Source organism: Pelobates fuscus, chromosome 5 (assembly GCF_036172605.1).
Source record: "Pelobates fuscus isolate aPelFus1 chromosome 5, aPelFus1.pri, whole genome shotgun sequence".
Classification (NCBI taxonomy): Eukaryota; Metazoa; Chordata; class Amphibia; order Anura; family Pelobatidae; genus Pelobates; species Pelobates fuscus.
In genome coordinates, this window is record NC_086321.1 from 374,837,692 (window position 1) to 374,851,024 (window position 13,333).

The 13,333-nt window shown below is 43.0% G+C and overlaps 1 protein-coding gene across 1 annotated transcript in view; it reads right to left on the reverse strand.

The window, feature by feature from the left end:
* LOC134610453 (uncharacterized) overlaps nucleotides 1-4,715 on the reverse strand; it is a 113,992-nt gene extending 109,277 nt beyond the window's left edge. The window contains exons 1-2 of the mRNA XM_063453417.1: nucleotides 4,618-4,715; nucleotides 3,264-3,352 (exon numbers count right to left, since the gene is read on the reverse strand). Coding sequence (XP_063309487.1) covers nucleotides 3,264-3,352; nucleotides 4,618-4,672 — 144 coding nt within the window. The 5' untranslated portion in view covers nucleotides 4,673-4,715. The remainder of the gene's footprint in view (nucleotides 1-3,263; nucleotides 3,353-4,617) is intronic.
* Nucleotides 4,716-13,333: the final 8,618 nt, after the last annotated feature.

Genomic DNA, 13,333 nt, shown 5'->3' on the forward strand with positions numbered 1-13,333 from the left:
TAGAGATGAGCAAACCTGAACTGTAAAGTTCGGGTTCGTAACGAACCTTACGTTTTTTGACCCCGAACATTTCAGTAACAGTTCGGGTTCGAGTTCGGTGGTCGTCAATTTAATGGCGAATTTTGAAAAGCTGCAGGGCAGCCAATCAACAAGCGTTTGACTTGTGTGCCCTTAGAATCCATCACAGCCATGCCTACTAATGGCATGGCTGTGATTGGCCAGTGCAGCATGTGACCCAGCCTCTATATGAGCTGGAGTCACATGAGCTCTTATTAGTGTAGGGAGAGGATGCTGCAGCTGTGAGGGACAGATAAGATATAATATCAATGAAGAAATATCATATTATGTACTGATGTCTAGTATAAATAATCTTAAACACGGTTTCACACAGGAAAACCAGACACCAAATGACAAATCACACTAAGTAATTAGTTTTACTTTCTAAAAAAAATTAAAATATCGAAATCTTACAAAGTTGCATTGCAAGAAAGAGGTGAAGAAGAGTCTAGACATGTCAGATTTAAAGTTATATATCCCAGACACTAAGACTGGGAAAAAAAATCCTTGAAGCTGACAGGTTCTTTTGATTTATAGTAGCCATAAAGATAACAAAAATGACGTAAAAAGCATCACAAATTTTAGTTAACCCATTATACAAAGATGTAAATGGACCCTTGACAAGAATTTTCTGTGATGTAATTGCGCCACCTAATGACCAAAAACTAGATGATAGTCTGTAGGGAAGACACACTTACAGTTCCTTATTGGTCCTATCAACTAGTGACGTGCAGAGAGTTTTCCCCTTTAAAAGTATGGGCAAAGGGAAGAGAGGGACGTTCAGACTCTATGGAAACATATTCTAACTCTCAAACTCTTGGGGACTTACACATTCTGACTCTTGGACACTCTAAACACTCTCTTGGACTCACATCTAACAGCTAAGATCTGACATTTGAATCAAAAGATGGACACACCTAATTCTTACTATTTTCTTTTCCAACTAACACAACTTCAGAACTGAAAACGTAATTTTTAACAACCCTCTTATCATACTTGCATTCAAAATTTCTGGAATATATCTATACAGCTGAGAGAAAATCTACACCATAACTGGTAACTATGCAAGTTTTATTTAATTTAATTAAATTACTTAATTTTTACTAATAGCAGGAATTTATATCTGGCTAAATCTTGGTCAGATTTCAATTATTAGAAATCATACTTAGCTAAGGAATATATGGTTATAAAAATTCCATTCCTGCAGGTGGAATAAAGATAACGATATATTAATGGTAAATTTGCCAAATGTTAGCATACCATTTTTTTATCCAGAGGTATTGACTTGTTCTGATATAAGATAGTGAATCTTAATTAGGAAAGTTTAAATTCTGCAAACGTAAAATCTGGTAGAATTATATGAACATTACTTTAATTGTAAAATTGTAATATAATAGGATATCTTGCCTATGAGGATTGTAGCCAGCAGTGGAAGAGTTAATTCAGTGTGATTTGACTGTCAGCCAAAGTTTTTATTGCTTTACACTGCACTGTTGTGTTCTGTGAAGTTTTGTCTTCTCTGTGAATTTGGATTCTAAGTAGTGTCCTATCATAAATCTTGTTGACAACTGGTTGTTTTTAGCTGTTTATATTGTGTTAAATCACTGCCATATTGTAGAATTATGTTATACCTAAATATTCACTGATTATTGTCACGCATGTTACATATATTATTTTTATTATTATTGTCACCGTAAATTATAATTTTATAATTAATTTTTGATTACTGTAGAATTAAATCCTCTAGTGACACTTCCTCTAGGATCTAAGAGAATTAAAATTGTGGGTAATTCTCAGCTTTAAATCATTATTCGGGGGAACAGTGCCAAGATATAAATTTTGATCTAATAAAAATTATTAAATACATTTTTGATAATTTTTATGAAAATATTGTTTTTAATATTTATCACCCCATAAATATCCTCACAGATTGCCGGGCGACCGGGTAAGTAGAAAGGACGGCTGAGACGTGCTATCCCGCCCCCCGGAGGTTAGAGCTGGGTCCCCAAGGACGGCATGGCATGCCCGCCATCCTTAAGGGGTTGATATAAATGGGGGACATAATGTCCCCTCTGGTTCCCACCCATGAGCGGCAGGTGGGGACCCTAATTAATTAAAGGGGGACCTAATGTCCCCCCTGGTCTCCAGCCATGAGCGGCAGGTGGGGACCCTAGTTAATTAAAGGGAGGACCTAATTTCTCCCCCCGTGAATGGCCGGTGGGGACCTAAATAAATAATGGGGGGACCTAATGTACCCCAAAAGATTCCCACCCATGAACAGCGGGTGGGGGACCTAAGGTACGCCCAAGGTTCCCACCCATGAGTGGTGGGTGGGGACCACAAATAATAAAGTGACTAGGGGTCCCCAATCCCCTAGGCACCCCGCCAATAGAAATACCCTACCTACCCCCCATTAAGAGCATAAAAAGGCAGTCTACTCAGCGAGTTATGTATAGGCCCATGTCCATGTGAGTTGTTAAAGTCACCATTTATTATATAATAAGAACTTTGTACCATCTGCACTATATAGTGTTTATGTTCTTTTATTTCATATATTTTGTTTTGTGTATTATTGAGGGGTAAGCTTTTTATCTATGTTTATAATTTTTTCCTTTAAAAGCGCTCCACTTTAATATAGACTTATTACCTATGTATCACATTTTAATAGTTCTGTTTCAGGGTGATTGTGTATTATTAAGCTGCTGGGGGTAGATAATCCTAGGTTCTATCAGTCTTAGAATCCCTTTGTTCAATATTTACTCTATGTAGCTAGGACTCGAGTGTTATGAGGATATGATCCTATTTCCCTCAGTATAGTATAACAACTAATCCCATTTGGTGTTCCCTAGAAGCAGGGGTAAGCAACCTTTGGCACTCCAGATGTTGTGGACTACATCTCCCATAATACTCGTACAGCTATAACGCCTGAAAATCATCCGGGGATATGTAGACCACATCTGGTGTCCGACCCCCACCTTTGAGGAATACATTTATTGTAAATATTGGATAATTGGATCAATTCCTTTCATGACGGGATCACTTTATATGTGAAGTTTCATTTAATACTGAATTGATCTGAAATCTTTGCTTAATAAAAATATATACTTAGTAAGTCATAACTTAGAATTCAAACACAGTTTATCATTGCAATTTGTATTCTTTGTATGAACTTTTTAAAAGTATCACAACTAAACAAATAGACTTACATTTGATGTAATTTGCAAAACTCCTTCAACTAATTTAACGTCTGTTGCTACAACTTGAACAACTGCATCTTCAGTAGTCGAAGTGGGCTCTGTGAAATACCAGACAGACAGCAGATTCGTTAGATAAAGTCATATATGTAAAATATGAATTGAACACATACACTAATGTGCACTTAATGGGATTTTTTTTGTCTGTAATTAATATTTTCATGAAGCTTTAGTGCACAAATGCCTTGTATGTACGTAGTGGGGAATCGTGATGCAGCCTAGAACAAAATCTAACCACATTCAACCCCCCAGTAACGACAGACCACTTAGTATGGATGAAACAGGCCACAACATTTATTATCACAAACTAAATTACTGCATAACACATCCATAACTTTATTTATTAAATCTCTTCTTTTCTGTAACCAAAACGTTAGACATAAATAAGCATAAATTAACATATATACATATATAACTCCACCCATAGTGTTATACAGTGACCCAACCGTCCTTGCCAATAAACCTAGAGTGGTTCCTAATCACCACTGCCTCTCACCTCCCCCCTCGTCATAAAAATCATATCTTTCCAATGCCTGCCATCAGCCAACCTTATCCACGCTCGATGGGCACGAGACCTCAGGCAACCTAAAGTTTAACCTTTGGAGCAGGGGAGGTTTGAGACCTTAAAAAACTTGTTAATCTCATTCCATATACTTAAACGTAACCTCAAACTCAATTGGCAAGGACATACCCCCGGCTAGCTGTGACTAAATATACTAATAGGGCGGGTGGGAGGGAAGCTGTTTGCTGGCCCGAATCCCAAGTGGCACTGAGGTAAGACCTCCCCCACACTAACTTAAACAGAACATAATCCCACCCACAGATTCTTTCCCAACCAATCCCATGCATCTATCCCCACACTCCTACATGTGCCCTTGTCCGCTTAACTGCGCTATCTCCCCAGGGCCTGATAGAGAGGAATTTAATGTTATGTCCCAATGTGTGGGCTTGTGCTTAAATAGTGAATGTAATGCTGCAAGTGTTTACTCAAAAAGTTATATACACAGGCATGAGGTCTCAAATCCAGAGGCCGTGTATTACTTACTGTATACAGGGTGAGTCAACGCAAGGCTTTCTTACTATACACACAATATAGCTTCCTAATCTATACCATTGTCTCAGTGACTTCCCAAGTTGGCTGCTGCTTCTAGATGAGCAGTATAACTGCACAGCAGCAGGAAAAAAAAGTACCTGGAAGTCTAATCTAATCATCACAAATCTTTATTTTTTTTATTTTTTGCAAATGTGTCAAAGTACAATAAACACGTGTATTGTGAAAAAGAATTTAAAATGTATTTCTACATACTTTGAACATCACGTAACTTCTGATTGGTAACTTCCATAACAACATCTATGACCATCTCAAGCTGTAAAAACAAAAGAGAACATTCTGAAAATGATACCATATGCAGTAATCAAGATATTTAAATTTAATTTATTGAATTAACCCCCAGAGGCAATTGAACACGTTCTGATCAAAACAAACACTTGAATTTGAGCTATATGTCTGTTCAGCCATAATTTTACAACATAACAGGAGGCTTCATATTTTGCATATCTTTCTTTACTTCACTCCATAGCCGCAAAGAAACAAAGAAAAAACAAGAACCAATCAGAAACAAGTAATGTATGTATAAGGCACAGTGAACCCAAGCACCTCCTCTTTCTTTGCTGCTCCATGACAAGGACAGCTCAGAGTTTCTGCTCTCTTCACTGTCTCTCTTTATTGTATTGTTGTGTTAGTTTTCTGAATTGTGCCTGCTGCTTATCTGTCCCTTTCCTGGCAGGCTCTGCCTGCAACAATGTGCCTTAGTTGTTGTTGCGTTACTTACCTTATCCGGGGGCCGGCCGCGGTCCTCTCATCAAGCCACGCGTGGTCCTGCGGCTGCACGAGCCGTGCGCGGCTCATCCGAATCTCCGAACAGGAAGACGGACAGTGACCGCGAGATGCGGTCACGTGTCCCGCCTGCAGCTAAGAGCGCGCCGCGAGTCTCGGGCGCGCTCTTAAAGAGACAGTGGGAGCCTAAATTGCAAAAAGGCTCCCATTGGCTCCTGTCATGCCAATCACCCCATACACTTACCTTTTGGGGGTGTGGAAGTGACAGGAGCCAATCACATTAGTTTGAGGGCTACTTATACTTACCCTTTTCCCTTAGTTCCTTGCCCTATCGTGGTTTCTGCTACAGTTCCCTTTAGTGCTTGTTGTGTTCAGTTGTGTTTCTCCGTATTTGACCTTGGCTTTGTATTCTGACTTCGTTTTCGCTTTATCCTTGTCTGTACTGTTTGCCGGCTTGCTGATTCCTGTGTACCAGACCCCGGCTAGTTCTCGTTTACGCTGTCTCTTTGTGCCCTTGACCTCGGATCGTTCCTGACTCTGTACTTCTCCTATTACGTCGAGTCCGGCCACTCTAAGGTCCGGTAGACGTATCTCTCCTCTGTGCTGTCTTCTGTTTGGCTGGATCCTGCGTGTAGGGGTATATACTCATTACATTACGATAGGGCCATGGACCCCGCAGATTTAGCTCAACAGATGGCATCCCATGAGGCTAGATTTGTAGAGCAGGATCACCGTATGGATCAGATAGCTCAGGCTCTCCAGACGCTCTTAGCTAGAACCATTCCAGCAACCGCACCTAACCCTCCTACACCCCTGCTTCCTGAAGTATCCACTTTGCCTACTACTTCGGCCCATTTAACGCCTCCTCCTAGGTATGGAGGGGATTCTAAGACATGCAGAGGGTTCATTAACCAAATAGAGTTTCATTTTGAGATGTATCCATGTTCATTTCCCACAGAGAGGTCTAAAGTTGGGTTCTTTATGCACCAACTTACCGACAAAGCACTTGAATGGGCAAACCCTATTTGGGAGGCTAATGGACCTATGGTGCATGACTTTCACAGTTTTCTTACAGCTTTTCGCAGAACTTTTGACACTATGGAAAGGTCTAAGAATGCCGCAAGAGCATTAATGAGGGTTAAACAGGGTTCTAGGTCTGTGGCTGATTACGCTATTCAGTTTCGTACCCTTGCCTCACAGGTAGATTGGACCAACAATGGGTTAACTATTGCCTTCATGGAAGGCTTATCAGACTCTATATTGGATGAGGTAGCAGCTAAGGAGCTTCCTGTTGCCTTAGAAGACCTTATTGACTACCTGATTGATATAGATATTAGGATTCGTGACAGGCTCTATACCAAGAATAGAAATAGACGTTTTGTTACACCTATTCACCCCAGAGTTAATACACCGGAGAGTGTAAAAGTATCTGAAGAGGAACCTATGCAATTAGGGGTTGCCAAACTCTCAGATACTGAGAAATTACATAGGAGAAGGGAGGGACTCAGATACTGAGAAATTACATAGGAGAAGGGAGGGACTCTGCCTATATTTTGGTAAGAGAGACCATATGGTAAAGGAGTGTCCTTTGCTCCCGGAAAACTTTCGCACCTAAGACCTTATAGGGGACTGGCCTCTTTACTTATGGGAGAGAGTTGTATTGTTGAAAATATTTACGCTCTGGTTGACTCTGGGGCAGCTGAGAATTTTATAGACTCTGATTTTGTAAAGAAAAACAATATTCCAATCAGAGAGAAGGAGATACCCTTGGCCGTTGAGGCCATAGATGGTAGACCATTGATATCTCCAGTTGTTACTCATGAGACTGCACCGCTACACATGTATACAGGGGTTTTACACTATGAAACCATTCGGTTCCAGGTTATCACCTCTCCCTCTTCACAGTTGGTGTTAGGGTATCCATGGTTACGTGCCCACAACCCCATTTTTGACTGGGAGACAGGGCAGTTAAAATCATGGAGTGAAGCCTGCCATGAGTCATGTACTATTGAAGTCACGCCTGTGAATTCTATTAATGTTCCTACCATTCCTCCTTTGTCTACGGCTATACCCCCTCAGTATTTATCTTTAAAGACTGTCTTTGATAAAAGAGAGGCTGACAAATTACCGCCTCACAGACCCTACGATTGTGCTATTGACTTGTTGCCTGGCACTATACCTCCAAAGGGCAGGGTGTACCCCTTATCGGTTCAAGAAAACCGTGTCATGGAGGAATATATCAAAGAATCATTAGACAAGGGATTTATTAGGAGATCCTCTTCTCCGGCTGGAGCGGGGTTCTTCTTTGTATCGAAGAAAGAAGGTGATTTAAGACCTTGTATTGATTATAGAGGTCTGAATAAGATCACCATCAAAAATGCTTACCCTATACATTTAATAACAGAATTGTTTGACAGGCTCAAACATGCTACGGTATTCACCAAACTAGACCTTAGAGGAGCGTACAATTTGATACGTATAAAAAAGGACCACGAATGGAAGACAGCCTTCAACACTAGGTCAGGTCATTATGAGTATACCGTCATGCCATTTGGGCTTTGCAATGCCCCAGCCGTATTCCAAGAATTTATCAATGATGTCTTAAGAGACTTTATTCATTCATTTGTTATTGTGTACTTGGATGACATTTTAATATACTCTACAGATCTACACACTCATCACTGACATGTCACGATAGTTTTAAAGACCCTTCTTGCTAATGGCCTTTATTGTAAACTTGAAAAATGTCTGTTCGACCAATCCGAGGTCCAGTTTTTGGGGTATTTGATTTCCGCTAAGGGTTTTCGTATGGATCCCCGGAAGCTCGCTGCGGTCATAGAATGGCCTCTGCCGCAAGGTCTGAAAGCCATCCAGCGTTTTCTGGGTTTCTCTAATTATTATAGACGTTTTATCAAAGGTTTTTCGTCTATTGTAGCACCTATTACCCGTATGACAAAAATGAAGGCAATACTCGTGTCTGGTCTACCGAGGCACTTCAAGCTTTTGACTTTCTTAAGACTACGTTCGCATCTGCACCTATTTTACAGCATCCTGTCCCCTCATTACCCTATATACTTGAGGTTGATGCTTCCGATATAGGGGTAGGTGCTGTCTTATCCCAAAGAGAGTCTCCTGACAAGCCATTGCATCCTTGTGGTTTCTTTTCTAAACAAATGTCCAAAGCAGAAAAGAATTATGATGTGGGTAATCGCGAACTCCTTGCTATCATTTTAGCACTCAAAGAATGGAGACATTTGTTAGAAGGCACTAAGGATCCCATCCTCATATTTACGGATCATAAGAACCTATCCTACCTTAGCGAAGCTAAAAGATTGTCTTCCAGGCAGGCTAGGTGGTCACTGTTCTTGTCTCATTTTATTTATATTATCACCTATAGGTCAGGTGATCGCAACACTAAAGCAGACGCTCTGTCCAGACAGTTCGAAACTACTGACAAACAGGAGGTTGATGTTACTCCTGTCATCCCCCCAGACAGGATAATAGCTACTACTATATTGTCTATTTCCTCGTCCCTCTTGCAGGCCATACAAGCGAAACAAAGCATGGCACCTAGCGAGAGGCCTAACGATAAATTGTTCATTGACGTTCCCGAGAGAAGGGATATTCTGTCACTGTATCATGATACTAAGACTGCTGGACATCCTGGTATATCCAAAACGGTGTCAGCTGTTTCTCGGTATTTCTGGTGGGATACCTTACGCAAGGATGTCACTGATTATATTAGTGCTTGTACTACTTGTGCATGTATGAAATCCTCTCGTAGAGTTCCTTGTGGGCTGTTGCATCCGTTACCCATTCCCGAGAGACCTTGGTCTAATCTATCAATGGATTTTATTGTTGAATTACCCCCTTCGAATGGTAACACAGTCATCCTAATGATAGTAGATCGGTTTTCCAAAATGGCTCACTTTGTGTCTCTTCGCAAGTTGCCCACTTCCAAGGAACTGGCTCTTATCTTCGCTAGAGAAGTGTTTCGGTTACATGGTATTCCCGTATCTATTGTATCCGATAGGGGTAGCCAATTTATTTCCAGGTTCTGGAAAGCCTTTTGTTCGGTAATGGGTATTTCTCTCTCATTTTCTTCCGCTTACCATCCCCAGTCTAATTTGGATGGTAATGCTGAACGTGCCAATCAGTCTCTGGAGCAGTACCTCCGTTGTTTTGTGTCTCACCATCAGGACAATTGGTCTGACCTGCTTCCTTGGGCTGAGTTTGCTCGGAATAACGCCACTCATGATTCTTCCGGCAAAAGCCCCGTCTATGGCCAGCATCCCGTTGTTCTTCCGGCTGCATTCTCCTCACAGGGCATGCCAGTTCTGGACGAGCATTTGGCTGGTTTGCGTAATACTTGCGTGGACTCTGCTGCTCGCCAGAAGGCTCAGGCTGACAAGCATCGCAGAGCGGCTCCTTCCTATGTTGTGGGGGACAGGGTTTTGCTTTCCACACGGAATATTCGCCTCCGGGTGCCTTCTATGAAATTGGCTCCCCGCTTCATTGGTCATTTTCGCAGTATACATAAGGTTAATCCCGTTTCTTATGCCTTGGGTCTGCCTAAGAATCTGCGTATACCTAATGTCTTTCACACCTCGTTGTTGAAGCCTTACGTACGCAACCGCAATACCCGGCATACTCCCCCTCCCCCTCCTGTCTCTGTGGAGGGTCATGATGAGTTCGAAGTGTCTGCTGTTATTGACTCTCGTTTCCTTAGGGGTCGGCTTCAGTACTTGGTACATTGGAAGGGTTATGGGCCTGAGGAGCGCAGTTGGATTTCTGCGGATGCTGTTCATGCTCCCCGCCTTGTGCGTTCTTTCCATTCGCGTTTTCCTGCCAGACCTGGTCCTGCCCGCCCGGAGGGCGTGTCCTTGGGGAGGGTACTGTAGCGTTACTTACCTTATCCGGGGGCCGGCCGCGGTCCTCTCTTCAAGCCGCGCGCGGTCCTGCGGCTGCACGAGCCGCGCGCGGCTCATCCGAATCTCCGAACAGGAAGACGGGCAGTGACCGCGAGATGCGGTCACGTGTCCCGCCTGCAGCTAAGAGCCCGCCGCGAGTCTCGGGTGCGCTCTTAAAGAGACAGTGGGAGCCTAAATTGCAAAAAGGCTCCCATTGGCTCCTGTCATGCCAATCACCCCATACACTTACCTTTTGGGGGTGTGGAAGTGACAGGAGCCAATCACATTATTTTGAGGGCTACTTATACTTACCCTTTTCCCTTAGTTCCTTGCCCTATCATGGTTTCTGCTACAGTTCCCTTTAGTGCTTGTTGTGTTCAGTTGTGTTTCTTCGTATTTGACCTTGGCTTTGTATTCTGACTTCGTTTTCGCTTTATCCTTGTCTGTACTGTTTGCCGGCTTGCTGATTCCTGTGTACCAGACCCCGGCTAGTTCTCGTTTACGCTGTCTCTTTGTGCCCTTGACCTCGGATCGTTCCTGACTCTACTTCTCCTATTACGTCGAGTCCAGCCACTCTAAGGTCCGGTAGACGTATCTCTCCTCTGTGCTGTCTTCTGTTTGGCTGGATCCTGCGTGTATGGGTATATACTCGTTACAGTTGTCCCTTTCCTGGCATACTCTGCCTGTCTGCCTGCCTCATTACTCTTTTTCCCTATTCCCTGACAGGCTATGCCTGCCCCACACTCTCTCACTCATGTTCCGATGAGCCTATGTTACTGGCAGGCTCTGGTGTATTTATTTCCCTCTAGTGTTATTTGAATTCCCCCTTTCTGGAGGGTTGGCCCGCAGTATTACTGCATTGCACACCACTTGTTCTGTGCCAGCCAGTCCTCCGCTCTTTGGTACTCATATTTCGCAAGATCCCTGGCGTTGTAGCAATTGCCATTATTACGGGGCTTACTGACTTTTACATAGTGCTGCCTGCATCAGTGATGTCTCTAGGATTCATATTTGGGGGGGTGCAAATGGTGGGCAGTTATAAAACATTTGTGTGTGTGTGTATATATGTAGAAAAACCATTAGGCCTGAATTTGTGGGAGGAGTAAGTCCCCTACTTAAACACCCAGCCCCTCCTCACCTCGGACGTTCAAGTTCAAGTGTTCCTTGTTCTACTTTTGGTTCGCGAGTCTTCACGTGCTCATTTCCGGTCCGGACGTCCTCTGTATCAGCTGCACGGCTGAATCCTCTGTGCTACCAGCGGTCCTGCTCAAGTGCTACCGGCGGTCCCACTCAGTAGTACCGGCAGTCCGGCAGAATCCCCCGGTCTGCTTCCTGCCTAATCGTGAGTCCTCTCATTCCGGTCCCCTCCACATCGCTTGGTGGTTCAGCAGGGGGCCGGAACACTAATGACTGTAAAATCTTACCGGGACCACCCACGCCCCCTCATGCCACGGTATCTTTCAAAACACACGTCTGGGGGGTTCCCCCCCCCCCCCCACCCCCTCACTGTCTTAAAATCTGGGAAATGTTATTTTATGCCAGGGGGATACATACATGAAAATTAAAACTCATACTGTTATAAGAAGCCATGCTTTTACTATGTGGGGGAAAGAAAGTCTTGCCAGTTTTCCATATTATGCATTACACATGTATTACAAACGTTCATTCATACTTCTTCAATATATTCTGTGTAGCTGTTCATATACTTAGTTTATTGGACTGACATCGCCACCTAGTGGTTTTTTATGGTACTTACTGTTATTCTGTATAACATACAGCTTCCCTGCTATCAATCACCTCGGGGATAACAATGTTTTATCTTATCTCACAAAGGAGATTCATATTTTTGTCTTCCCTGCAACATATTTTTGAAGGTAGAATAGAAGTTTAACGTACCCCCTATACTCCGACTGAGTATATCCGCTGTAAGTCTCTCAAAGCCCGAAGTAAAGTAGTGATTATAGCTCTGATCTACCCAAACATCAGCCAAGACTTGATGAAGGGTACAAGAAGAATGTTTTATTGTGGCCCAGTGGCCTGTTTATATACAAAGACCCCCAGCATTCATTTGTACAGTAAGCCCACCCAGGCGCCTCTGTGTCTGGGAGATAAGAGAGCCTGATTTTACTTAAACTAATTATCTCCCAGGCACAATACAAATTATTAAACTAAAACACCCAAAATACACATAATATTTATAGGAACCCCACAAGTATTATAACCCTGGATAATCTTGGTCTGATCTCCCAAGTTGTCCAAATAGAACTCATAACCATGAATTCTAGCGAGTCCCATACCCAAAACAGTTCCAGGGTGTTTGGTACTATGGTTGGTCATCATTTAGGAGTTCCCATGTGAAAATAAACAAACATTTTCCCCTGGCTTGTAGGTAGCGAATGCTTGCCTGGTTTGTGCGAACATTCCTACCGAACAGCGCTCTCCTGTCTTACCAGGAACGGAAGCAGGAGTCGACAGAAAATCACAGAGGTTTGCACGTGGGTGTATCTGACTTCGAGTTTAATATTCGATGATCGCTGCCTGCATTTGTGAGACAAGATGGCCACGCAGAGATAGCACTTAAGTTTGTGGCTAGTGTGTAGTTAACGAGCCCAGGGGGTGGTCGGTGTTTGGTAGGTTGCAACTACCGAACTGAGGAAAATTATTTGGATTCAGGGAAACTTTGAATTGTCCTTAGAATATGAGAAATTGTGATTTCGGCACATCTGCCGGGTGAGATAAACCTCACAGTGTATTGATTATCTTGTCATTGGATGGAAGGCAAAGACTGACTGGAAGCCTAACCCACTGCAATTCACTGCCCTTGCATCCCTGATGGGTCTCCTCGGGTTGGAACTGTTTGCTTCATGCAACAAACACCAAATTTTGCACTTTTTACGCTGGCTACAAGATCCAGATAACAAAGGATTAGATGCATTTCTTCAGACTTGGCTGGTGCGTAGAGCCTATGCAACAAAGGAGTGACTCAAGAAGTAGCACATTAAGGTCCTGGAGTGGCCTAGCCAGTCTCCAGACCTTAATCCCATAGAAAATCTGTGAAGGGAGCTGAAGGTTCGAGTTGCCAAACGTCAGCTTCGAATCCTTAATGACTTGGAGAGGATTTGCAAAGAGGAGTGGGACAAAATCCCACCTGAGATGTGTACAAACCTGGTGGCCAACTACAAGAAACGTCTGACCTCTGTGATTGCCAACAAGGGTTTTGCCACCAAGTACTAGGTTGAAAGGGTCAAATTCGTATTTCACTCATTGACATGCAA